Source organism: Peromyscus californicus, unplaced genomic scaffold (genome assembly GCF_007827085.1).
Source record: "Peromyscus californicus insignis strain IS unplaced genomic scaffold, ASM782708v3 Scaffold_3__1_contigs__length_106647218, whole genome shotgun sequence".
In the NCBI taxonomy this organism is placed as follows: domain Eukaryota; kingdom Metazoa; phylum Chordata; class Mammalia; order Rodentia; family Cricetidae; genus Peromyscus; species Peromyscus californicus.
In genome coordinates, this window is record NW_026294551.1 from 44,515,376 (window position 1) to 44,543,130 (window position 27,755).

The 27,755-nt window shown below is 51.3% G+C and overlaps 1 protein-coding gene across 2 annotated transcripts; it reads left to right on the forward strand.

The window, feature by feature from the left end:
• Nucleotides 1–1,366: 1,366 nt before the first annotated feature.
• On the forward strand, nucleotides 1,367–27,755 carry Slc13a2 (solute carrier family 13 member 2). Of its 2 annotated transcripts, none has more exons than XM_052758949.1 (12): nucleotides 1,367–1,468; nucleotides 17,661–17,790; nucleotides 19,633–19,765; nucleotides 19,860–20,059; nucleotides 21,152–21,323; nucleotides 21,444–21,566; nucleotides 24,323–24,541; nucleotides 24,733–24,821; nucleotides 25,120–25,241; nucleotides 26,112–26,273; nucleotides 26,912–27,049; nucleotides 27,519–27,755. In XM_052758949.1, the coding sequence occupies exons 1-12, from the start codon at nucleotides 1,367–1,369 to the stop codon at nucleotides 27,684–27,686; spliced, it is 1,758 nt and encodes a 585-aa protein (XP_052614909.1). In that variant the 3' UTR covers nucleotides 27,687–27,755. The 2 variants fall into 2 exon arrangements, with proteins under 2 accessions (XP_052614909.1, XP_052614908.1); XM_052758948.1 differs by having other exon boundaries at nucleotides 17,661–17,789; nucleotides 19,629–19,765.

Genomic DNA, 27,755 nt, shown 5'->3' on the forward strand with positions numbered 1-27,755 from the left:
TACCCATCCAACACCTACTGTGTGCAGTGTGGGGCCAGGAGGGATAAGGGCACATGAGAGACATTTCCAGCTAGATGCTGCACACTGCAGTATGCACCCCAGCACTCCCCCCCCAGCACACCCACTGCCTGCTCACCACCATCTAAGTCCCACTTTGCCCTTCCCTGCTGTGTCCTGTGCCCCACCTCCTCCTGCCCTGTGACCACACTCTAGAGCCTGGACCCACACAGGCTCTCCCCGAGGCATCCTTGTTGGGATGTCTCCAGTGCTCACTCTTTTCCCAAGCTCCCACACAGGGTTGGCACCCCCCACCTTGGGGTACTTACAGAACATATTTGAAGTTTGCCTGGCTCTGTGTCTTCAGGCCTCAGTATTCCCACTTATAAAATGGAACAGTAACCACCTAGTGGTGGGAACTAAATGCTGGGGACATCAGGCCCTCATGTGCAGCATGTTAATCTCTGTATCCTCAACACCAAACAGTGCCCATGACTGGTGCCAAAGGCTTTGTGGGGTAGATATCTGGCTGATGTATGAAATGACTGAATATGTAAATAGAATATGAAGCAATATTTGCTGTTTTCCCATGGCAGTTAGGGGGTGGGGACCAGGAAGATTCTGAAAGAAACTAATCTTTATTGTCTACCTATCACACATCAATGCTCAGCATACACAAGAAAAGATTACTGCAGAATGAGGAAGCGGTTGGTGGCTAGAGTAAGTCAGTGGGCCAGTCTCGTGCAAGGGTACGAAGAACTTGTGACTTTGACAGACTCCTTGATAACTACAAGGAGGGGGCATGCTTGCTTGCTAGCTAGCCAGATGCCCCTAGGCCTCCCAGGACCGATCTTAGGCTTTGGAACTCCTGAGGACGGGATGCCTGGGTAGGCAGGGTAGGGGCAACGCCCAGCTCCAAGGGTCATGTGTCAACTGCTCAGCTGGAGAACTTGGCTTTGGGTATCCAAAGGCTGGAGGTGGGCTGGGCTGGAGGGAGTGCTTGGCTCCTGTCCTGTACAGCCCTGGCTGGGGGCTCTTCAAGCCCAGTGCCCCCAGCAGCCTCTGTGCCCAGCAGGAGTGAAGTCTGGGCAGCTTTCCTCCGGTAACCTGAAGCTTTTCATTCTTGTCTTTCCTTCCCTGGCCGCGCTAAGTCTTCCTGGTTGTTACGCCTCGTCCCTCCTCCTTACTCCCACCTCCTGATTCCAAAAACACTCTGATTGCCAGGGTGGGTCAATGGTTAACACTCAGCTGCCTTTATATAAGCTGCCCCGGGCCACCTACTGTTCACAGCCTCTTCAGTCCTTCAGTTTCCGAGACTCCTGGAGGCAGCTGCTGTAGCAGCCTCAGCCCCCACCGGCTGGTCCGCGCTATGGCCACCTGCTGGCAGGGCCTATGGGCCTATCGCTCCTACTTGATTGTACTATGTCTGCCCATTTTCCTGTTGCCTCTGCCAATCATTGTCCAAACTAAGGTAAGGACTGCTGGGTCTCCCTTGGCATAGGTAACTCTAGAGGCGGCAGGGAGAGATCATTGGGGCCAAAGAGGGGGCATCCTTAGGATTCCCTTTTCACTTCCTCTCCCCAAAAAGTGAGGCCACCGCCTCCTGGTCTTCCCGGGAGCCAAGGGTGGTTTCTGCAGGGCATTCAGCACCCAAAGTCCCTGTGCCAATTGCTCGGGGACATTGGAGCTCGCTGGTTTGAGGACCGAAAGGCAGTTGCCTAAAGGAAATGCAGGATCGGACGGATGAGTTTCTCTAACTACTGTGTGTTCCCTCAGCCTGAGCTCAGTGCCAGCCAGGGACAGGAAGAGGCAAGAGCTTTTGAGAAGGAGAGTAGGAGAGAGCTGGCCTCGGGCAGTTATGCCTTCCCAGGTAGAAATAGAATAAGTAACTGACCTGTAAACATACAGAAATCCATAATTTTTAGTGAAATGATCCCGGAGCTTTGGGAAGGAAGCCCCCAAGAGGTCATACCTTCACTTGGCAGTCTAGCTGCCTTTGCAAACGGCGTGGATTGAAAAGGCAGAGCTGGAGGTGTGGCCCTGTCTCTAAGGCTGATATTGAGTCTTGGCCCTGGACCATCCCACGCCCCCAGGACTGCCCAATGAACCACTACTTACTGCTACAGATAGGGAAATCAAGGAAGGCCTTTAGGTTATGTTATCTCTGAGGAAGGAGGCCCAGGATATGGCCCCCAACACCTGCCTAGCCATAAAGCCTGACTGATTTTTGAGATGACCTTCTCAGACCAAAACCAGTGGCGTCTCTATGCCGGGAATCTATCAGCTAGATTCCAGACAGGCTGGGACATGTGTGGCAGCACCACCATCCTGAGAGAAGCACACACAGCTCGGAGAGAGGGTCACAGGGTGGAGAAAGCCCGAGTGGGTGTGGGAAGCTGTGTCTCTTGGTGGAAATACAGTGTGTTAGGAACTCCAGAGTTTGCCCACTGTGCCTGGCTGGCCCTGCCACCTGCCTCTGGCACACAGGCTCTGCTTACCCTCTCTTGACTCAATCGACGATCCTGAGAGACCAGGCCCACCTCTGGGCCTTGGGTCCCCACCCCACTCAGGAATTCTCTTTCTATATGATCAATTTTGCCTTCCCTGCTTGACCGAGCCCATCAGCATATAAATAAGCTATTATGTGTCTCATGTGGAACAAACAAGACCTTTTCCTTCAGCTCCCATTTACTCCTTCTCTGGTCCCGCCTTCCTCCTCTATGTCGTTCCTATCAGCAAGCCTCAGTGTGCCTGAATGCATACCCATGTGCTTTCTCCCATCTCCTCTGACTCTGCTATTCAAATTCCCATCAGCTTCCAGGGTCCCAACCCAAAGCCCATTCTTACCTTTCTCAACCCTGCAGCAGGATTTGTCCCAGCTGGTCACACCCTCTTTACCATGTTGTCTTCACTTGACTTCGATGACACCTCATTCTGCCTTCCCCACATGCCATTCCCAGGCTCCTTCTCCACCAGACTCTCTCTCTGTGGGTTTCCCAGCACCCCTCCTGTGCCCCTCCCCCCCGCACCCCTCCCTACTCCGGGCCAGGTAATTGTATGCTGTCTCATGATTTGAAAAGCATCTCCCTAGCCAGGTGTGGTAGTGCGCACCTCTAATCTCAGCAAGGCCGAGAAACAGCAGGATCATGAGCTCAAAACCAGCCTGAGTGGTGAGAACTTACCTCAAAAACAAAACAAGAACCCCACCCACCACCCCTAAGTGTCTCTGTGCCCACAAGTCCTGGAGGATCCTACTCTAGCCTCTACAACTGTATTAGCCCGTTAACTCGGTCCACACGGATATTTCTCTGTATGAAGCCTGTGCTTCTCCCCATCCAACTCGAAGCTCAGACTGCCATCTCCAGAAGACTCTTCCCACAGTCTTACTGAGAAATGTGTCAACTTACTTCCTTTCAATGCCAGCCATGACTCAGGTCATTCTGGATGGTCACTTTGCTCCATCTGCTCACACACCAGCAGGGCCTGTGCACTCACTGTCCCCTCAACACCCGATAAATGTTTCCAATTTATGATCGGACCGAGTGCCAGTAAACTCACCCTAGGTTGATACTTTTATAAGTGGAAAACACACTGAGTGTGCCTACTAACACCCACCCACTAACCACAGCCTTGCAATGCAGCTTGGGGGTAGGCATGGTTTGTAGCTCTTCCTTACTCTGCCCAGCAGCTGTGGTTTGCTACCACCACCCCATATCACCTCAGATGATCTTACTTACCACAAGTCACCAGTCTGGGGAAAGATCAGTACGTCACCTTTGCACCTCCCTAAAATCAGGAAATCATAGGTGGAACTGTCAGAAGTCTGGGAGACCTGTGTTCTGAATGGCAACAGTCCCCACCTGGGCAGTCTCTCTACTCTGTCTTTTATCACCTGTCACTGGCTGCCTGACATCACCTACCACCCTACTGTCAGGGGGATCCCCAAGACCTCCTGCCAACTCCATACTGCCTTCCCATTAAACTTAGAAATCAAGTTTACTTAACTTAAGATGCCCAGTCCCTGAGGCTCCACACCGGCAGACCAGTCACCCAGACTCCTTTCCCGCATCTCACCTCTACTACCTGGGGCTCCTCTCTGCTTGGGCTCTTCTCCCAGAAGCATTCTTCTCCTTTACAGTTCCACTTAAATCTGTTTCAGAAGCTCTCTGCCCCACACTAGTCATTCTGGCATTTTATTTACAGAGCAGTCCCTGTTTAAAAGAATGTGTCTGGGGCTGGGGATGTGGCTCCGTGGGTAGAGAGTGTTTGCCTAACATGTATGAAGCCCTGGGTTAGTCCCCGGCACTGCAGAAACAGCGTGGTGGCACACTCCTGCAATCACAGCGGTTGGGACACAGATGATCAGAAGTTCAGGGTCATCCTTAACTACACAATGAGTTTAAAGCTAGCCTGGGATTTATGAGGTCATGTCTCAAAAAACAAAAAAAACAAAAAACAAACAAACAAAAAACTTGTATATTGGTTTACTTTCTTCCTATTTTTTGAGGCTGGGACTTTGGCTGACTCTCTGCAGACTCCCATGGCCAGGTGTATCCAAGATGCCCAGAAAATACTTGTTAGGTAAATAAATGAAGGGATGTGGGGAAAGGGAAAACATTTCCTGAGTTCCTATTGAGTCTTACTCTCTGTAATTAGCCCATGAACTTAAACTTAGCCTCCCAGCCGAGGCAGGTCCAAGCCCCTCCCTGCCACACCAAGGCTGCACAAGGTGCCACACCGCAGGCACCGGGCTCCCAAAAGCCTGCCCATGCACCAAGGATGGATCCTGATCCCCCCACCCCACCTGGGTGTCCCCCAAACAGTTTAGGCTAAACAAGCTCTGCTGACTCCCCCTGGGAGACCTTGATTTGGAGAACATGGGGATGGGGTGTGGCTTGGGAGGGAGGGCTGGGGGTGGGAGGAGGGAGGAGGTGGGATCTGTGGGTGGTATGAAGGGTGAATAGAAAATTTCTTAATAAAAATTAATAAATTAATAAATAAAAGAAAAAAACAAATATTGAATATAGTACTTAACATAGTCCAAGTACTTTCCAGAAAAAAAAAAAATTAGCCTCCTAGCTCTGGCTCCTCACATGGGAAGGAGAGCCCCCACCAAAGCTCAGCCCTCTGTAATTTATTTATTGTATTTATTATATTATTATTATATAGCTAATATTTATTGGATTGTTTTATGCACTTGGCATCAGGCCAGTCGCCTCGAAACCTTAGCGCCCTTGTTTCCCACGGAGGCCTCTGCTCCACTGTGATGTTGCTGCTACTGTCTCCATTCCACAGACATGTAAACTGAGGCCCAGAGGGAGGATGTAACTTGCTTTTAATGCCATCTAGGGAAAAAAAAGTGGAGGCAGTAATCTTGGGGTCTCTGCCTGAGGCTGTCTGGGGAGGCGAGAGGGGCCCCTTACGTCCCCTCTCAAGCCTTTCTCATTCCTGACCACCCGGCCAAGTGTGCCACGTTCCCTCTGTCACCAACGTTTGGGACACGCTTGCTTTTTCCCAGGGGCAACTGGACAAAAACACAGTTGTGCTGCCCCTGACCTAGCTAGGGTCCGGAGGAGAAGACAGGTGTTTGTGCCACACAGATGTAGCGAGGGGGCTGAAGCATTCAGAGCAGGCAGTGGCTTCTCCTAAGGAGTTGAGGTAGACTGAGTAACCCTGAAGGCCGGGGGGGAAACCACAGCTGCCAGAGGCCCAGAGGGCAGGCAGTGGGGAAGCATGAGGCCAGCAGTAGCCATTATGGGAAAAGAGTGACCATCAACCCCTTAGCTGCTGTCCCCTTAGAGAGTGCCAGCTGATGGCATACAGCGCAGCATTTGTCCAGCCCTGCAGGCACAAGCACCACTGTACGGCAGAAATCCCGTGCCCACTCATCTCTTCCCTTGTGGGTGAGCCTCGTACTCAGTGCTGTGGGGCAGGTACCGTTTGTGTGTTCTGGAGAGAGGATGTGGGGGAGTTGCCATTCCTATAGGGGTGACGTGAGGACACACACAAGAATGTGCGCTGCCCAAGCTGTGGGAGCAGTATGGCAGGTGTCTCCATATACGACCTGGGGAGGAGCTGCCCTCGGGACAGGGCTCAAGTAGGGCCTCCCGGGGAGTGGACAGTTACCCTAGGACCAGAGTGGCTGTAAGAGCCAGCTCAACCCAGCTCTGGCTGAAGAGGTGTCCAGGCCGAACCTGCAGCAGGTGCCAAGGGCTCACACAGGGGTGAGCTTGGCAAGCTGACGGGGCAAACGGCAGTGCTGAGCTAGGGGCCTGTGCCGTTACAACTTCATGACAGTCAAGTTCAGAAAGGAAGGGAGAGGGCAGCCTACGGCAGCCCTGTGAGCTGGGGAAGAAATGGGGACTTTGTGCTTCCGGCAATAAGGGGTAAATAGCGTGCTCATGTCTCTATAAACGTCAATCAAAAATGCAAAAGTCTCTTGGAACTCAAAAAGGTCATCTGTAGAAAACAGTAATGGTGCCATGTTGGCCAGAGATCAGCTGAGATGAACATGTTTGTGTTAAAAACGGAAGAGAGCAGCGTTTCTTTTTTTTATTATTATTCAAAAATTATATTTATGATATTCATTAATTACATTAATTGTATTGATTTATTACAGTCATGATATTATGTCCTGATACTACTGTCCATTTGTGGCGGTTTTCCATCACACAAAACAGAGATTCTGTACTTAGTAAATCATTGGAAAGCAGCGTTTCTTAATCGTGGGCACAGGACGCACAGTCCTGTGCACTTTAGAACTGGTGATAAGCATCCTCAGGACAAGCAGAAGCCCAAAGGTAGAGGACATCTGTACAAGGAATTTAGACCCTCTATCTTGAGAAACCAGGATGCAGAGAACAAAGGATGACTTTTGGAGCCAGGGAGATAACAGAGGGCACTTCAGAGCATGTGTGGAGTATATGCTATCACATTATCTACAGACCTTCTGATCACCAACGCTAGGAGGAGACACAACAGCCAGCATCATATTATCCCATCTCTAGGACTCCATAAACTCCACATGGCTTCCTGTCTGCCACTGGCTCCCAGAGAACATAGAAGGCCTTGGGCCCTGTGTGGACTCCCACTTTCCCACAGCTGCTCAGATGAGCTGTTGGCCCCACCAGGGCCTCAGATGCTCCTGTCTATGAAACAGGGAAGTGTGTTCTGTCACATAGCCCCAAGTGGTGAGCTGTGGTCCCCAGGTGCGGCAGAGAGAGGCACCTGGGATGTATGGAGATAGGTTTCACATGGAAGGATGATTGAAAGGGGACTCCCCGCCCCCAAAAGCCAGGAGGTCCCTGAAATAGAGATAGGAAGTACTCTGACGTAAGATTTTACACCGATTACTAAAGCGTGACCTGGCTCACCAGCACCTCTAGAAGCATTGTGGGAAGGAAGGCAGAGTCTTCAATGGTCAAAGCTGGTTACAGTGCAGATGGGCCCCTCGGCTTCTGTGAGGACCAAATTCGCAGAGGACTGTGGGAATGCCAGTTCACGTCACTCAGCTTGACTGAGTCCACTCTTCTGCAGACACAGCAGACCTAGCTCCAGGAGCAAACTGTGATGTCAGGAGTTGTCCCCAAAGCTTTGTTAACAATCCTGTGACACTGCGAATCCACTGTTTCAGCCTGATGTGCCAGGAGTCCCAGCTACTTGGCGGACCGAGGCAGGAGGATTATTTGAGTCTAGGAGTTCAAGGCCATCTTGGGTAATATAGTGAGACCTGGACAAGGAGAAAGGGAAAGAGGAAGAGAAGGAGAGAGGGGGGAAGAGAGAAAGAGGTATCTCTGACAAAGGCACAGCTGTATTTAAGATTTTGCTAAGTGATTGACTAAGACTTCGTGATTGTGAAGAGTTGGAATGTAGCCGATCAAGAATTACGGAATTATCTGTAGTTCCCTTAGTGGCCATTTCCTACCTGCATCAGCATCTGACTTAACATCTTCTCAATGGCTAGGTAGAGCTGATGGAATGGAGTTCTAGGTCAGCCTGGTCTACAGAGGGAGTTCCAGGAACAGCCAGAGCTACATAGTGAGACCTTGTCTCAAAAACACCAAGAAAAATAAAAGTGCATGTGACCTCTCCCAAACCTTCCCCTGGCCAAGGATGCTCACACCTGGCCAAGAATGCTCACACCTGGAACAACAGATCCTTTTTTTTAGGGGGGGGAGGGGGGTGAAAGAGCTTTGTTTTGGAAATGCGGGGGTGGGGGGAGTGGGGGTGGGGTTGTAGAGAGAGAAGAAGGTTGCTGACTCTCCCTCGGTCCTCAGAAAGTAGTGTGGAGAAGCCATTCCAAGAGGAACCAATGGCACTCGCCCAAACGCGAACCAACAGAGGCTGTAGCTGCCATTTTGGCAGAGCCTCAAAGGCAGGCTGGGGCACAGGAGGCTTTTGAGTGGATGGTGGCTTCAGGTGTCCCTAACAGAGGCTGCTGGCATGGGGAGGGTCTAGAAGAGGGGCACGCAGTGCCATTGGTTGGTGGGATGATACTTGGCTGTCTCCGGCTGGTCTGGAATTGGAAGCAGGAGACAGGAAAAGGACACACCCCTGCTGCGAGTTAAAGGAATTGGGGGGAGGGGAGGGGTCTGAGCTAGGTGGATCAGAGACAAATTTTCAAAGCTGAACTGGCCATTGTCCCGTTTGAGATTTTCATCTATGCAGTCATCAAAGGTATTGGGCAATTAACATCTGCCTGTTATGCCTGGGAAAGATCACACACACTCTCACACACACACACACACACACACACACACACACACACACACACGCACACACAACGCACGCGCACACACAACGCACGCACACACACACACACGCACGCACACATGCACACGTGCACACACACACTCACACACACTCACACACACACACACACGCACACACACACACACACGCACACACACACGAGGTTCTTTCCTCATTTCAGTAGAGTTGGCTTTCTTCACAGTCCTGGGTTGTTTTACTTAGTACGTTTTAAAAGCTTAGTCTGAGGAAATGCAAGGCTTCTTCAGGCTGTGACGGGGTCCTGATTCCTGCACAGGGTAAGAAGCCCCCAGAGGTTCCCATATGTGGGTACAAATGTTCTCACACACCCACCTTAGCACCCACGTGGCCTTCCTTCGTTCCCTCCTCCCTTCCCTCATCGTCTTCTTTTTCTTCTCGGGCTGAGACAGAGCCCAGAACCTCTCGTGTACTAAGCACAGATTCCACGTGTACTTAGCACAGATTCCACGTGTCCTAAGCACAGATTCCGCGTGTACTAAGCACAGATTCCGCTGCCAGACTTCACCCAGCCTGTGTACAATCATCTAATTAAAACACTGGGCGGGCTGGCGCTCCACTCTCCCTCCTTCAGTCCTTCAAAGGCCTCCCATTTCCATGGGCCTGTCTTCTAGTTAAAGTTCCAGATCTCTCTTAAGGCAGACAGGATTCCTTTCAAGTGTACACACCTTCAGGAACCTGACCTTTCTGCCTCATCTCAACCCCTCTGTACTTACTCTCCCCACACCACTATGGCCCACCAACCGAACTCCTACGCATTCCTCAGCACCCGCTCAGCATCTCCTCCCTGGAAGTCTTCTCCAGTCTAGCAGTACAGGACTTGGGAAAGGTCATTTCCCCTTGGGACCCTCACTCTTCTGGTCTCTCCTTTACAGCAGTGCTTGTCAGGTTGCCACCTAAATGTCCCAGCTTGCTCCAAGCCCTGAGAATGTCCCTGCACCCTGCCAGCAGCACCCTCACTTTCTGGAGTTCAGGGACAGTGGAAATGGCTCCCGGTAAGCCTACCATCTCCACCCCAAGTTAACCTTCAATCACCAGGAGGAACAAGCTGAGGCACCTTTGAGACTGTGGGCATTCGCTCCTGCCTCAAAGCCATGCGCTGTGCTGGGTCTGTGATGGGTAAAGGCCATCATGTCCACAGCGCTTGCCCTTCCCTGCTTTTGCTATTCCCCAGGGTCCAGAGTCTGCCCTGGCTTCTCTGGCACCCTCATTTCCACGTGTGCCTCAGAGAGCCACCCGATTCTCTGGAAGTCCAACACTACTCTCTAATGAACCCTGCCCACTCACTGTTCACTAGGTACATCCCATTTCCACACATCCATACCTGCTACCCACTTCCTCCCTATCCTATTCCCACCAGGAAAAATGTTTCTTTTCTTCCTATAAAGGAGACACACGTACATATGGCTGGAGATGCTTCATGGTGTTTTTTAGGGTAAAAAATAATGCAAGAGAGGTTAAGTGACTCGTTCAAAGACACACGATATTAAAGCCGGGTCTGGAGACTTGGGTTCTTTTCACTGTGAAAGCAGTAAGCCTCCAACCTTGGCTCCTCTAAGGAGTTAGTCTTTCTGCCCACTGCTGACTTGGCAGGCCAGCCCACCTAGCCAGCCCACACAGACTCCCTGGAGGCCAAGCTGGGCATGAATCATATCTTTTGAGGTGGTGCATTTGTTCATTCTTTTGGCAGAAACAGATGTGGACAGTTTATGGTCCGATGACAAAGATTAATACTCTTTTATTTCCTAAAACTAAATGTTGCCAAGCAAGGTGGCACAGATGTGTGATCCCAGCACCTGGGAGGCAGAGAACAAGAGATCCCATCAGGGCCCATAGAGTGAGCCTCAGTCTCAAAAAAGATGGGAAGGGGCTCCCCTTAGATGGGAATACCCAGCTAAGGGCTAGGAATGGACTGTCAACAAGGCAAAATGAAGAGGAAAAGGAAATCCAAAGAGAGGGACTTGTGTGCTAAGGTCTCTGTGGCCAGATAGGGTACTTGAGGAAATCGAGGGAGACCAATGTCTGGCCAAACTGGAGCAGAGTGGGCAAGATAGGAGTGTTGTGTGTAAGGCATCCAGACCCAGGTATGTATGGGACTCAGTGGTAGAGAACTTGGGCGGGCAGAGCATGCCCCCCAGCACTGAACCCTTCCCCAAACAACAAAAAATAGTTACTAAGACAAGAATACATTGCTTTAGTGGCAGTGAGGACCCAGAACTGGGAACAGCTCCCCTCCTGGCCCGAGGAAGAGGACAGAAAGGGCTCAGTACAAAACGCTCTGATGTTTACTAAGTCCTGGGCCCATCGACAACCCTAGTACAGGCTCTGCCTCCACTGAAATGGGAACTGTGCCCCTGGGATCTGTGCCACATAGCAGCCCCAGGGGGCTGCCAGAGACCAGCATGTAAGCCACTGGGCCATCACGTCAGGGCTGCCCGTTCACAGTTCTCATCTGTGAGACAACGAGCTCTAGTGTGGCTTGGAATCCCTGGATTCCCCATTCCTGGAGCTGGGGATGCTGACCTGGAATCAGACATGCTGTGGGGCAGAGGAAAACGTCCCACCAGTGTCTTTAGCATTGCCCAAAGGGTGGCACCTAACCACGAAACCTCACAGAACCCTGGCAGCGCACCAGCTCCAAGCTGGACCCTCCCACCTTTAACAGTGCGTCAAGGTGCCATCAGGCCTCCCTCACTTCTATGTTTCCCAGAATATTACTTGCAAAGGAAAGCAACTCGGAATCCAGGTTTCCAGGAAAACCCCACTGCAGTTTAAAAATAGGTGTTTCCTTGTTGGTGCCTTAGAGAAACATGTGGCATAGAGACTATTGTCATTCCCGAACAGTGACGGTTTAAACAGTATGCTGAGATGGATTGGGAGGTAACTGCTAGAATTGATGTGGGCAGGCAGCCAGTGTCTGATAGGATAATCCAGTATTTGTAGCAGAGCCAGGCCTGGTGGCACATGCCTATTCCCAGATACTCAGGAAGCTGAAGTGAGAGGGTCATTTGAGTCCCAGAGTTTGAGGCCACCATGGAAAATTTAGTGGGACTCTGTCTCAAAAGCAAAATATCTGTAACAAAGTCACCCAAAATAGTGACAACAGGGAGCTGGGGAGACCGCTCAGTATGTAAAGGGATTGCAGCATAAACATGAGTCAGATCCCCAGTGCCTGAGTTTAAAAACAAGTGCAGTGGCACACATCTGTAATCCTAACACCTGTGATCCCACCTGTGATCCCAACACCTGTGATCCCAGCAATACCTGTGATCCCAGCAATACCTGTGATCCCAACAATACCTGTGATCCCAACAACACCTGTGATCCCAGCAATACCTGTGATCCCAACAATACCTGTGATCCCAACAACACCTGTGATCCCAGCAATACCTGTGATCCCAGCAATACCTGTGATCCCAACAATACCTGTGATCCCAACAACACCTGTGATCCCAGCAACACCTGTGATCCCAACACCTGTGATCCCAACAATACCTGTGATCCCAACAATACCTGTGATCCCAACAACACCTGTGATCCCAACAACACCTGTGATCCCAACAATACCTGTGATCCCAACACCTGTGATCCCAACAATACTTGTGATCCCAACAATACCTGTGATCCCAACAATACCTGTGATCCCAATACCTGTGATCCCAACAATACCTGCAATCCCAACAACACCTGTGATCCCAGCAACACCTGCAATCCCAGCAACACCTGTGATCCCAACAATACCTGTAATCCCAACAACACCTGTGATCCCAACAATACCTGTGATCCCAACAATACCTGTGATCCCAACAACACCTGTGATCCCAACAATACCTGTGATCCCAACAACACCTGTGATCCCAACAGTGTGGAGCTGGAGACAGGATCCCTGAGGTTAGGTGCCTGGCCAGTCTAGCTGAGTCAGCAAGGTCCAGGTTCAGTGAGAGACCCTGTCTGAGAAACCTAAGTCACAGAGCAACTGAGGAAGACATTCAATCACACACACACACACACACACACACACACACACACACAAGAACTTATGCACACAAAAAGTGAAAATAGTGCAGGTGAGTCTCAGCTTCATAAACCTGTTTTCCTTTTGCTGTTGTTGTTGTTTGGTTTGTTTTGAAACAAGGTTTTCTCTGTGTAGTCCTGGCTGTCCTGGAACTTGCCCTGTAGACCAGGCTGGTCTCAGATTCACAGAGATCTGCCTACCTCTACCTCCCGAGTGCTGGGATTAAAGGCTTGTGCTGCCACCGCCCGACCATAAACTTGTTTTTAGTTGAAACACAAGCTAACGTGGACAACTGTCTCACCTACCTCAGACATGCGCAGAACACGTCATTTGTCTACATGGGTAAATTCATCCAACACAAAGCCTACATTTTTGTTGTTGGATTTTGAGTTATTTTCTATTTATGTGTCTGTTTATATATTGTGTGTATGCACACATGTGTGTCGTGGTACACGTGGAGGTCAGGGAACAATTTGTGCTCTCTCTTTCCACCATGTGGATTCCAGGTTTCGAACTCAGATCATCAGGCTTGACATCGAGTGCTTTCGCCCACTCGGCCATCTCTCTGGCCCTATGTGACTGTTTGTTTGTTTTTGTTTTGCTTTAAGTAAAGGTCTCAAGTAGCCCAGGCTTGCCTGGAACTCCCTATGTAGCCGAGTATGGCCTTAAAATCCTGACCCTTCTGCCTACCACGCAAATACTAGGCTTAGACACATGCACCGCCACGCTGGCACGAAGCCTACGTGGTAAAATGTGTTGGTATGGGAGGGTATAGCAAAGTATGGTAAGGTGTGGTAAGTAAGGTAGGGTAAGGTATGGTAAGTAGATAAGGTGTGGTAAAGAATGATAAGGTGTGGCAAAGTATGGTAAGGTGTGGTGAGGTATGGTACAGTATGGTAAAGTGTGGCAAAGTATGGTAAGGTGTAATAAGGTATGGTAAGGGATGGTAAAATATGGTAAGGTATGGTAAAACATGGTAAGGTGTGGTAAAGTATGGTAAGGTGTGGTAAGGTACAGTGAGGTGTGGCAAAATATGGTAAGATGTGGTAATGTATGGTAAGGGATGGTAAGGTAGGGCAAAGTATGGTAAGGTGAGGCAAAGTATGGTAAGGTATGCTAAGATGTAGCAAGGTATGATGATATCTGGTAAGGTGTTATAAGGTTTCGTAAGGTATGGCAATTCATGGTAAGGTGTAGTAAGGTATGGTTTCTAGTGAATGCTTATCAGTTCGAACATTATAATACAGAGGGCCCACAATGGAGCCATCTGTGAGCCAGGACAATCTCTGCTGACCTTGCTGGCTATGCTCATAATCTTCACAAGATGCTCCCAGAGAGACAGCATAGTTCTTCCATCTAAGTTCGTGGATCCCCAGGATTCCACATCCCAGCTGGGAACCCATAATCCAGGAGGAACAAGCGAGCAAGGTTCACTATGCTTTGGCAAACTGCTAGGGAGGTGGATCAGGGACACAGGTCTAAAGTCACCAGGGCCAAGGTGGGGCTTTGAGAACAGATACACTGGCACAGCCATCAAGGGTGAGGGTAGGAGCCACGCGCTAAACATACAGGTGCCCTGAGCTCTCCAGGCTGCACCTTGACAGTGTGATCATGAGGTCTCAAAAATGAAGCACCTCACCTGGGTGTGCTGGCATACATCAGAAGGCTTAGGCAGGAGGGTGGCATGGGCCCTGGAGTATGCCTCAGTCTCCCAAATGCTGAGATTACAAGCATGAGGCACCCCCATACTGGGTGAGGGCTTGACACAAATTTGATCCCTAGCACCCACATAAAAATCCAGGCATGAGCTGGAGAGATGGTTCAGTGGTTAAGGGCAATGGCTGCTCTTCCAGAGGTCCTGAGTTCAATTCTCAGCAACCACATGGTGGCTCATCACCATCCGTAATGAGATCAGATTTCCCCTTCGGACTGCAGGCATACATGCAGGCAGAACACTGTATTATACATGATAAATAAATAAACTTTAAAAAAAAATCCAGGCATGGTGTAACCCAAGTGCTGGGAAGTGGAGATGGGATCCCTGGGGCTCACTGGCCAGCCAGCCAAGCCTACAGGTAAGCTGCAGGCCAGTGAGAAAACCAGGTTCAAAACATAAGGTAGATGGCTCCTGAGGAACAGCACTGGATGTTGACCTCTAGCCTTCACACACACACACACACACACACACACACACACACACACACACACACACGCACACGCACGTGTGCACACACAGAGACAGAGAGAGACAGAGACAGAGACAGAGACAGAGACAGAGAGAGCGCAAAGCAAAGCCCCTTGTTAAATCCAGGCAATAGGAGGTGGCCGGCCCTGAGAAGGTGATGATTTGGTTTCAGAACTCCAGTTTGTGCCTCTACCTCTCCAGTCACAGGGTGTCTGAACTTCCTGCAAAGGGGAAGAACTGAGCATTGGTGGAGGGTAAAATTGACCCTCAAGACCCAGATGGCCTGGTCTGCCTACTTACTATTTGCGTGACTTTAACGTGTTGACCTAATTAATCTGCATCTTTCTCTTTTCTTTTCTTTCTTTTTTTTTGGGGGGGTGTTTTGTTTGGGTTTGGTTTTTGGTTTTTTGAGACAGGGTTTTTCTGTGGAGCCTTGACTGTCCTGGGACTCACTCTGTAGACCAGGCTGGCCTTGAACTCAGAGATCTGCCTGCCTCTGCCTCCCAAGCACTAGGATTAAGGGTGTCCACCACCACTGACTGGCTGCATCTTTATCTTTTCATCTGTGAACTGGGGAGAGCATTTGGAACCTCAAGGAACAACTGAATGTTACTGAAAAGCATTCAAAACCCACAGGTCACGGGGCTTGGCAGGGAGACGGCTTGGGATGCTCCCAGGGCAGTCTTCTGGAATCAGCAGTGGTGACCCCTAACCTCCTTCTGTCTCTGGCCAGACAGTTCTAGGGTTGGAGCCACAAGGGTCCAGAGGGGATGGCCTGCCCTTAGTCCAAGGGGTGGGTAGGCAGTTGTCTGTCCGGGGCAAGTACAGCGGAGCAAGAAAAAACTGGCATCAGCAGAAACCAGCTGGTCGAGAAAGGAGGTGGATCTCTGGTCAAGGGTCATGGGGACCTACCCCTGAGCTAACGAGTTCAGGTCCAGTGTAGAAGGGGTAGAGGTTGAGTGTTCAATCAATACCTGGCATCACTAAATAAATGAGAGCTTGCCCAGAGACAGTCAAGAGCATGGCACACGGTGCAGCTCCAAGAGCGAGCACCTTCCTATCTATTTCCAAGGGCGTGTTGTCTGGAGCCCTTGGCCTTATGCAATCCTGCCACTCAACCCGAGTGCCTGTCCTAACTCTGCCACTCCTTAGCTCTCCTGAGACCTTGAGCAAGCCGCTTGCTCTCGGGCATATCCATAAAGTGAGACCACCACACCCACCTTAATGGTGCTTATGTTTTCAACCCAGAAGTCCTAAAAGTTGCTCAATAACAACTTCCTCTTCCCTCGGTCCTCTCCTCCTCACTCTCCAAGAAACTCTCTCCCAGCATCAGAGTACCAAGGCTTCGGGGTGCTAAGGGCGAGCCTAGTGAAAAAAGAAGGCAAACAGTTGGATGGATAAGAGAGGAGGGTCCTGGCCCACAGCCTATACCCCCCCCCCCCCCCCCCCCCCCCCCCCGCTGTTCCTTCCTCAGCAAACAGTCTGGGCAGGCACACCTGCCCAGAGGCCTCCCTCTGGCTAATCATTCCCTGGCCCTGGGAGAGGCTAGGCCAAGGAGGCTGGACCCCTGATGTCTTGGGCCCATGTCTGGCTCCTTCTAGTCTAGGCTTGAGGTCAGGACCTGTGGGCCTAAAGAAGGAAAGGGGGGAATTTCTGGTACCCAAAGTCTGTGCCTCAGAGTCACCCCAAATTCTTTGCACAATGCAAGGACAGGAGAAGCTCTCAAATAAACTGTAAAATTGAACTGTGCCTTGGTTTGGGTGCTGAGCAGCCCAAGCAAGAGGCAGATCTTCCTCCCAAAACTCCAGTAGATTCCTTCCCTTGGACAAGATTAGCTTCAAAACTGAGGCTCCAAGGATCCAGATGCCACCAAGCTGACCCTGTCATGGGGTAGAGCTCAGAGGCAGAAGGCTTGCCTAGCATGCACAAGGCCCCAAGTTCAACTCCAACCCAAGAACCACTAAATAAAGAAGTAAACATGAGACGAAGAGGATCAAGGTCCTGGGCGGGATGCTTTCCTCCCACAACCCTCTTCTCAGCTGCCTCCCCGGGAACCTTGGAGTCTTCTTGAGCTACACGAGGCCTGTTAAAATGCCCAGGCCCCAAGCTGAAAGACAAGAGGACACTTTGTCTTCTTTTGTTTGGCACGGAGTCTCATTGGTGGCACACACCTTTAATCCCAGCTCGTAGGAGGCAGAAGCAAGGAGACCTCTGTGAGTTTAAGACCAGCCTGGTCTACATAGTGAGCTCCAGGCTAGCCAGTGCTACACAGCGAGACTCTATTTCAAAACAAATAACAACAAAGATGAATGAACCCAAACTCGAGATAGTATCTCATGTCTAGTCTGGGCTGTCCTCAAACTTGCTATGTAGCCAAGGATGAGTTTGAACTCCTGAGCAGCTTGCCTCTACCTCCTGAATGCTGGGTCTTACAGGCTGTGTGGTGTTTGGGATTATATACAATGCACTATGCGTGCTAGAACACTCCACCAACTGAACCACATCCCTAGCTTCTCTTTGTTTATTTCCATTTTGAGATGGGGACCTTGGACTTGGGAATCAAGCATTCCCAAACTCTCCTCATGCTGGTACAGATGGCCTGCTTTCTCTGGAGGGCAGAAGGGAATGCAGCTCACCTTCTAACCCCTCTCTCTCCCTCTCTCCCCCTGCCCACAGGAAGCCTACTGTGCTTACTCCATCATCCTCATGGCACTGCTGTGGTGTACCGAGGCCCTGCCCCTGGCTGTCACGGCCCTATTCCCCATCATCCTCTTCCCCCTGATGGGTGTCATGGATGCCTCTGAGGTGAGCACCCCCATCCACAGGTGGAAAGGCTACAGGGAAGGGGGGAATCTTCCCTAGAGCCTTGGAACCAAAGAAGCCACTTCACAAGGTCATGGAAGAAGGCACAGGGTGTAGGAGACAATCAGTGAGGAAGCAGAGAGTATTCTAGAAACACATGTGGTTGTTGTGAGAGTTCCTTCACAAAAGGAGGGATGAACCTTGCCAGACAGGTACAAAGCCTGCAACAAGTTGGCGATGAAAGCCAACGGAAGAACTCCCCCAACAACTGGTTCTGCTAGCACATTGCTGCAAGCCTGGCACTGGGAGGCTGAAACAGGAGGATCTTAAGTTCAAGACCAACCTGGGATATCTAGGTAGACCCTGTCAAAAGCAAACAAAAAGATAAACTGCCATCTGTCTCTGTGTCCACAGAGACAAAGTGAGGGTTTTTTCTAAGACACCCTTTAGATGTCAAGAGCCCAGGATTCTCAATTCTCTTACTTAAGATGTTTTCATAGAGCCTCAAACACCCTCCTTGTGATACCCAAATATAAGTCAATCATTGCTATAATGTATTGTTTAGAAAACAGGGTTGAGGAGGTGGCTCAGCAGATAAAGGCACTTGCTGCCTGGCCTCACACCGTGAGTTCAATGCCTGGGATCCACTTAGTGGAGGAAGAGACCGACTCCTGCAAGATATCTTCTGACCTCCACACTCTAGCCATGGTACATGTACACACACACACACACACACACACACACACACACACACACAAGTAAATAAATGTAAAACAAATTTTAAAGAAAATAATGAAGAGGAAAGTCTGTACACATTCAGTATAGATGCAATTTCTGCCTGAGTGTTTTCTGTACAAGGGTGCCTCATCCATGATGGCAGACCCCATATACAAAAGTCTAACAGAGGGCCAGCTAGATAGATAGATAGATAGATAGATAGATAGATAGATAGATAGATAGATATTTAAAGATTTATGTATTGGATGTGTGTATTTCATCTGTGTGTATGTATGTATGTGCATCACATTTGTGCCTGGTACCCTCAGAGATCAGAAGAGGAGACTGGGTCCCCTGGAACTGGGGTTAAAGATGGTTGTGAGCTGTGATGTGGGCACTAAGAACCGAATTCAGGTCCTCTGGAAGAGCAGTGAGTGCTCTTAACTGCTGAGCCGACCCTCCAGCCCCCGACTCTCCAGCCCCCGACTATATACTTGTAATGTAATGGCTCTTAAGTTTGAATCACACCAGAACGCCCTGGACTGAGGAGCAAAACAGACAGACAGGCCTACCTCTGGGCTGACTCGGATCTAAAAGGGTTTTCATCTCCATCTTAACCCGCCTCTTTCTTTTTCCTCCTCTTCCCCCTCCCCCATTCTTTCTCTTCTTTTTTGCTTCCTCTTCCCCATCTTCTTCCTTCTCTTATTCTTCCTCCATTTTAACACTGGGTGTTGCCGTGTAGCCCAGGCTAGCCCAGAATTCTTCCTGTTCCTGGGGTTTCAGCAGAGCTACCAGGCCTGGTTGAGCATTTTGTTTATAACAAGTCTCAGGTGATAGGGATGATACTGGTAGAGACCACACATACTGTCCAGAAAGAGCAGGGAACTAGTTCTCTTCCAAGCACCTGGATTCAGGCTACAGCCTCCCAGTCTTGGAGAGGACAAAAGTGGTGAGCTTGGCAGGAACCTGGCTCCTGTTGAGTGACTGATTGTCCAAAGGCCATTTCCATTTGGTTCTGAGATCCCCGGGGAATACCAGTTTGTGAGGATGTCGTGACTGTTCCGCATAAGCTTGGTGGTATCAGGGAGGAGACCCCAGAGTCTCAGATACATCCTCACTCCCCAGGTCTGCGTAGAGTACTTCAAAGACACCAACGTACTGTTCTTTGGGGGGCTGATGGTGGCCATCGCCGTGGAACATTGGAACCTGCACAAACGCATTGCCCTCCGAGTGCTCCTTATCGTTGGAGTGCGGCCTGCCCTGTGAGTCTGTGTGATTCTGGATGGGAGAAACATACCGGTATCCCATGTCTTGAAGGAAGCTGGAATGGCGGTGTGTCTGTCTGTTTGCCTCTAGACTGCTTCTGGGCTTCATGCTGGTCACGGCCTTCCTCTCCATGTGGATTAGCAACACGGCCACCACAGCCATGATGTTGCCCATCGGGCACGCGGTTCTAGAGCAGCTTCAAGGCTCACAGAAGGATGTGGAGGAAGGCACTGACAACCCTGCCTTTGAGCTCCAGGAAGCAAGTCCCCAGAAGGAGGTGACCAAACTTGGTAAGAGACCTGAAGCAGACCCCACCCCCAGACCTGAAGTAGACCTTGCCCCCAGACATGACTGCTATTCCCAGAGGCCCATGGGGAAAGAGACAGGCAAGTGACCAACCCATCCAGGTCTTCCTGAGGCTTTCCCACATTTAAAATGCCAGTGGAGCCGGGCGGTGGTGGCGCACGCCTTTAATCCCAGCACTCGGGAGGCAGAGCCAGGTGGATCTCTGTGAGTTCGAGGCCAGCCTGGTCTCCAAAGCGAGTACCAGGAAAGGCGCAAAGCTACACAGAGAAACCCTGTCTCGAAAAACCAAAAAAAAAAAAAAAAAAAAAAAAAAAAAAAAAAAAAAAATGCCAGTGGAGTCTGCTGAGATATGTCAGGAGGTAATGGTGCCTGCCACCAAGCTTAAAGATCTGAATTTGAGCCCCAGGACCTACATGATGGAAAGAGAGAACTGACTCCTGAAAGCTGTCCTCTGACTTCCATATGTGCACCGTGGTGTGTGTGTGTGTGTGTGTGTGTGTGTGTGTGTGTGTGTGTGTGTGCATGCATGTGTGTAGTAGTAGTAGTGGTAGTAGTAGTAGTAGTAGTAGTAGTAGTAGTAGTAGTAGTAATGTTCCAAAAATATTAAATGCCAAAATCCATGGGCTAGGGATGTAGCATGTGTGAGACACTGGATTCTATCCTCAGCACCACAAAATAGTAATAATAACAGCAACAACAATAATAAATACTGACCACAAAGCTAAGCGTCCTGTGCTAGCACATCCTTCATTCCTAGCAATCCAAGAGTTTGGTGAGAAGTGGGCTGAAGTCTGGGGAACAGGAAATGCTCTGGGCTTCATCCCTCCTGCTTGGTCTAGGTAACCCTCTTTGCCTCTCTATGCCTCAGTTTCCCAAGAGAAGTTGAACCAGATTGTGTCTGAGAACACTCCCAACCCAAAGCTCCAGAGAATGCCGGAATCTGGGCACAGTCTCTGTCCCCCTGGCAACTCAAGTCCATCTGTTCACTGCCCAGGGGCCCTGGAGGCCACAGGACCCAGCCAGGATTCCTGCAGTTAGCCTTGCACCTGTCCCCATGTGCTTTCCCTTGTTCATAGATAATGGACAGGCTGTATCTGCCTCTTCGGAGTCAAGAGTACAGAAGACCCAGGACCATCTCCGCTTCAGCCAGGGCCTGAGCCTGTGCATTTGTTACTCGGCCAGCATCGGGGGCATCGCTACCCTGACGGGCACCACCCCTAACCTGGTGCTCCAAGGCCAGGTGAACTCGTGAGTGCCTGAACTGGGGGAGGGCATGATGAATGGGGACTTGCACTCTTGCTCAGGGGAAAATGGGACCAGGCAGTTTCAGGGACGATGTCACACAACAGTCCATGTCCTCTTCATCAGGCTCTTCCCCAAAAATGGCAATGTGGTGAACTTTGCTTCCTGGTTCAGTTTTGCCTTCCCCACCATGATCATCTTGCTGATGTTGGCTTGGATATGGCTGCAGGTCCTCTTCCTGGGTTTCAAGTAAGTGGTGCCATAGGTAAGAGAAGCCCAGTCTCCTGCACCCCTGGGAGCCTCTGGCTCATCCAAACAAGGTGGGGACCACGCCATGAGAAGCCCTCTCCCTCTCTAATGGCTTGGCTTCCCATGCCAGGGAATGGGCAAGCTGAGTCTGGAGGAATGGTGAATTCTGGGATTGAAAATCATGTCTCTGTGTGTGTGTGTGTGTGTGTGTGTGTGTGTGTGTGTGTGTGTGTGTGTGTGTTCTTATGTATGGACAGGTGCATGTGCACATGTTTATATTAGTGTGTAGGATGACTAGAGGTTGACATTAGCTGTCCTCAATCATTTTCCCCCTTATTTTTTGAGACAGGGTCTCTCAATGAACCTAGAACTCATTCAGGTTTCAATGACTAGCCAATGAGCCCCAGGGACCCTTTGGTCTCTGCATTCCTGGTGCCATTTTTTATGTATAAGGGCTGGGGCCTGAACTCAGATCTTGACGCTTACATGGCAAGCATCTTACTGACTAAACCGTCTTTCCAGACCTAAAAACCACATCTCCTGTTGCCCCGATCCCCAACCCCACCAGTCAGGCGCCTTCCCATAATGCTCCATGGTCCTAGGATGGGCACTTGGGGATTCCACACAGTCAGTTAGAGAAGCATTTGAGGTGAGCCTTCTGTTTGCCTGTTCATGGACTGGACACTAGGACTCCTACACCTTAGGCAGTCTCTGTCCTTGCCCTGATGAGTGGTGATGCAGTGGGAGCCATAAGGGAGGGGGGCACAGGGGGCAGGCACTCCAGAAGTTCCTGGACATGGGTCTGAGTTGATTCTTACAGGACTGATAGAAGCCAGGTATAGAAGTGGGGGAAGGCATCCAGGCAGGAGAGGCATGAAGCACAGAGGCCGGAAAGACCTGGGTGTGTCTGAAAATGCTGCTTCCCGGGGGGTTGAAGTGCAAAGAGAAAAATGAAATGCAAGAGGCTGTCAGGGGACAATCACAGAGGACTTTGTGTGTCACATAGAGTTGGGACCTTGTCCTTGAGGCCAAGATAAGGAGGTAAATTTTATTCTACGTGCAACCCTGAGTTACTCACTCCTCCTTCCAGTTTGGAGACCTGTGTTGAGAAGGATTAGGTAACTGGTACATACCTGTCATCTCAATACCTGGGGAGCTGAGGCAGGAGGATTGTGAGTTCAAGGCCAGCCTGGGTTACTTACATAAAGTCCTGTCTTAGAAACCTAAAATGAGCCAGGCAGCAGTGGCTCATGCCTTTAATCCCAGCACTCGGGAGGCAGAGCCAGGCAGATCTCTGTGAGTTCGAGGCCAGCCTGGTCTACAGAGTGAGATCCAGGACAGGCACCAAAGCTACACAGAGAAACACTGTCTCAAAAAAACAAAAAACAAACAAACAAACAAACAAAAAACCCTGGGGTTGGGGATTTAGCTCAGTGGTAGAGCACTTGCCTAGCAAGCACAAGGCCCTGGGCTCAGTCCTCAGCTCCGGAAAATAAAATAAAATAAAATAAATAATTTTTTAAAACCCCTAAAGTGAAGTAAATAGTCAGAGACTCTGCTAAGGCTCAGCTGAACTCAAGTCTGTAATCACTTAGTGATGTCAACTGGGCACACAGACCAGAGTGGGTGATCTGAGTATTACTGGGGTGTGAGCCATTATTCATCCATCCTTTCCAGGCAGAGGGGAGCCACAGCAAGTTGTTAAGCTGTACTTTGAACAGATCACTTGGGCAGGTGCAGGGAGGCTGGATTGAGGTTGGGAACTGGTGTGAGGCAAGGGAGGAGTTGATGAAGTCAGCACAGGGTTGGATTCTGTGAGGAGTCAGGGATGTGTGGAACATGGTCTTTGCCCAGAGAAACTCACAGACCAGCGGGTGATAAGATTTATCCAAGTGGAAAGCTAAATGCCAGTAGGAGTTAAAGCAACAGCACAAGGAGGTGGGCGAAGCCTTCTGAAAGGCTAAGGACTATGAAGGTATTGCTGAGGCTGGCAGGGATACCCAGGGAGGGAAGGGAGCAGTTTCTGGAACATTCATGAGAAGGGAAGCTCAGAATCAGGACCTGAAGGACACTCGAGTCTGGGCCACACATCCATCTCACTCTGGGCAGAAAGGTCTCAGCACAAGAGACCCTTCAGAGGAAGGGTGATCACAGGGAAGATGAAGAAAATCTAGCTTTCTTGTTGAAGAAAAAAAAAACACAATCCCAAGCTGGGAATGGTGGCACACACCTATAACCCCAGCGCTCAGGAGGCTGAGACAGGAGGATCAGAAGATGGAGACCAGCTCGGGCTGAAAACAAAACAAAGGGTTAGAAATGTAAGACAGGGGCCGGGCGGTGGTGGCGCACGCCTATAATCCCAGCACTCGGGAGGCAGAGCCAGGCGGATCTCTGTGAGTTCGAGGCCAGCCTGGGCTACCAAGTGAGTTCCAGGAAAGGCGCAAAGCTACACAGAGAAACCCTGTCTCGAAAAACCAAAAAAAAAAAAAAAAAAAAAAAGAAATGTAAGACAGTAGAGCGTTTACCTAGCATGCATGAAACCTGGGTTTGGCTCCAGTCCCACATAATCTGGGCATGATAATGTAAGCCTGGAAATCAAGGTCAGCCTGGGCTATGTGAGACCCTGTTGGGGTGGGGAGTGGGGAGGTACCATGCCATGATGCCTCTCTGGGTCTTGGACTCTCTTCTAGAGCTTAGGGTTTTGCCCCATGCCAGGTACAGACCCTTCACACACTGCCCCCCGATTCTGCCTGCAGCTTCCGGAAGAACTTTGGCTTTGGGGAAGGGGAGGAAGAGCAAAAACAAGCAGCCTTCCAGGTCATCAAGACCCAGCACAAGCTGCTGGGCCCCATGAGTTTTGCAGAGATCACCGTCACCGTCCTCTTTATTATTCTGGTGGTGCTCTGGTTCACCAGAGAGCCAGGCTTCTTCCAAGGCTGGGGTGACATGCTTTTCGCCAACGAAAATGGGCAAAGGTGAGACCTGCCAGGGGGCAGGAGGGGAGACTCCCCGGGACTCCACACTAGAGAGCAAGGAAAGGAAGGCAGAAGAAGGGCAGAGAGTTGAGAGGGACAAGATGTCTCCCCTGGGGCCTCTCACCAGGCATGTTGGCGGCAGGGACTCTTCTCTGTCCTCCACTCAGTCTTCCTTCCTACCCCTCCCACAGCATGGCATCAGATGGGACAGTGGCCATCTTCATCAGCCTGGTTATGTTCATCATGCCCTCCAAGATTCCAGGACTGACCCAGGACCCAAGTAAGCACCTAACCCGGGGCTGGGAAGGGTCTCCGGCGGCCCCTGCCTGCAGGTATATAGTCTACTGCCTTCTACCACATCGGCAGGAGCTAGCAAAGCCTAGAGGGTTGGGGTGACCTGCCAAGACACAGGGACCTGGGGACAGAGTTGGGTTACTACAGGGATGGAGACTGAGGGACACCCTTCTACCTGCTTAATAGGAACCCACTTGATAGGAACCCACTCAGGAAGGCCTCAAGTGGCGGGGAGGGAAAGCCTTCTGACTTTTGGTGACCACCCTTGTCTGCTTGGGGAGTAGAAAAACCAGGGAAGCTGAAGGCTCCTCCTGCCATCCTCACCTGGAAGACAGTGAACGATAAGATGCCCTGGAATGTCGTGATCTTGCTGGGTGGGGGCTTTGCCCTGGCCAAAGGCAGTGAGGTGAGAGCCTGTCTGAGGGAAACCCTGGGATAGTCCCACACCAGCCTTAGGTACCTTTCCCCAGCTGGGTTCTTGAAGCCCAAAGAAGAGTAGGCCTTTCTCAGCGATGCACCCCACCCGCACACCAGTCAAGTATTCCTGAAGCCAATGCGATAAGCCTGAGCACCCGCAATGCTAGCATCGGCTTAAAGCAGTACCAGATGCAGCCTCCAGGGGGCGCAAGACAACAGTCTTCCAGGAACCGGAGCGTCTTTCTCTTGACCCTCCATCCAAAGGAGCTGAAATTCCGGATCCTGCTGAGCTAAGGGTTGATGCAGGAGACTCCTGGGTCTGTGGTTAGTGTACCCACAGACTGTGCCAGACACTTTGCTTGGTGTGGAGGAGAGAGGAACTCAGCGCTGGGCATAGCATTAGTATCAGATCCCACAGCCTGGCATGGCAGAGCTCAGGGACGGACCGGGAGCTCTTCCTGCCCTGGGATTTACCTATTTTCCCAAGAGCCTCTTCCCTGTCTCTTCAAGTCCCACCACCACTACCAAAAGCAAGGTCCCTTCAGCCCTAACGCTTGGCAGGGAGAGGGCTCAGGCGATCCAGGAGCTTCAAGAGAGTCAGGAAAGCAAGGTGGTCACACCACAAATCGCCAGGCTTCCCACGAGAACTTCCGCCCCCCTCCCCCCCTCCCATCCTACTGGTTCCAAGGAGCAACAGCGAGCCCCCTTGGACCTAGCTGGGTACTGACTTCCTTCAGAGTTGTTTGACTCGAGGGCCACGAAGCGCGGGCAGGGCCAGGGCCTCCCAGAGTTCCAGCTGAGGACCTGGGGACCCCGGGCCGTTCTGCCTCATCTATGTCACCCCCCCTCCCGCCATCAGAGATCAGGGCTGTCTGAGTGGCTGGGAGACAAACTGACCCCGCTGGAGCGCATACCGCCATCAGCCACAGCGGTCATCCTCTGTCTGTTGATTGCCGTCTTCACCGAATGCACCAGTAATGTGGCCACCACTACGCTCTTCCTGCCCATCCTGGCCTCCATGGTGAGCTGACACGGCAGCTTCCTCCAGGAAGCCCTCCTGCCTGTTCTCTACCCGCCCCCTGCCCCCCCCCCCCAACTAGTCAGAGTGGCTGGTCTAAACCTCCTCTCCCGCACAGAGAGACAGCACCCCTCCCTAAAGTTCCCCCTTCTCCAGATGTTGAGCTCTTAGGTCCCAAGGCCTTCTGGCCTCTGAGTCACCTGTCCCAAGTGACATCACTCTCTGAGTATCCCAGTGGGGCTGGCTGGAGGCCTCACCCACCTCCCCACCCAATCCCTGTTCTGGTCATTCCAGATGTGATGGGGGTAAAATTGCTCCCTGGAGCGTCCCCCAGCCCCTTCCTCCTCAGGTGTGTTCCCACAGCCTTTGATGACACCTCCCCAGCCCCTTTGAGATTGGTTTTATGGGCCCCTCCCCTCACTGCAACCCCACAGGGCAGGGCAGCACATTCATCTCCTCCAAGAGGTCAAGGGGCCCTCTCCAGGTCACCCAGAGCACTCTGCCCAGGAATTGGGTTCATGACCAGAAAGAAGGGGGAGGGGTGGAGCAGCCCCCTACAAAGTGAAGAAACAGAGGAACTGGGACCCGGCCTCCTCCCTGAGCCTGGACCGGGATCAATTGTACCCACTGTCACCCTCCAGGCACAGGCCATCTGCCTTCACCCCCTCTATGTCATGCTGCCCTGCACCCTGGCCGCCTCCCTGGCTTTCATGCTACCCGTGGCCACGCCGCCCAACGCCATTGTCTTCTCCTTTGGAGGCCTCAAAGTGTCCGATATGGTGAGTGACAAGCAGGTCGGAGTGCCCCAGCCCTCCACCTGCCCTGTCTCAAGGTACTATAAAGCAGCTGAAGGACACTGAGGTTCCCAAAGAAGAGCTGGCCCTGAGGGTGGGAGGACAGCAGGAGCTGTCATCTTTGTGTTCTACAATCCCAGGTCACAAATGAAGGGAGGGGACATTCGGAAGTTCGGGGGCGGGGGCGGGGGGGGGGCGGGGGGTAGGGGCCGCACCCCCACTTAATGAAATTGCCTAAGAGAAAACAAGGCTCAAAGCCCCAGAAGCTTACAAGGAACCCCCACTTTCCCTGTTAGGATGGGTAGTCAGATAAGTGACAAAGACATTGCCTAACCCTGCAGTTTAGACTGAAGGCCGGACCTTCCCAAGGAGGGCTTTGCTGATGGGAGGGGTCCTGAGCACCCCTGACAGCTGAGGAGTGGCCTCTGATTCACGTTGGTTTGCCTCACCCTAGGCCCGTGCCGGATTCCTGCTCAATATCATCGGGGTGCTGGCTATCACACTGTCCATCAACAGCTGGAGTATCCCCATCTTCCACCTGGACACGTTCCCCTCCTGGGCCCACTCCAACACAAGCCAGTGCCTTCTCAGCCCGTCCAACTCCACCGTACCAGGCCTCTAGACTAGGCTACCACCTAGCTCTGCTGGGGAAAGCCCACCGGTGCCACTCCTCAGAGCCAGGAGAGGGCGC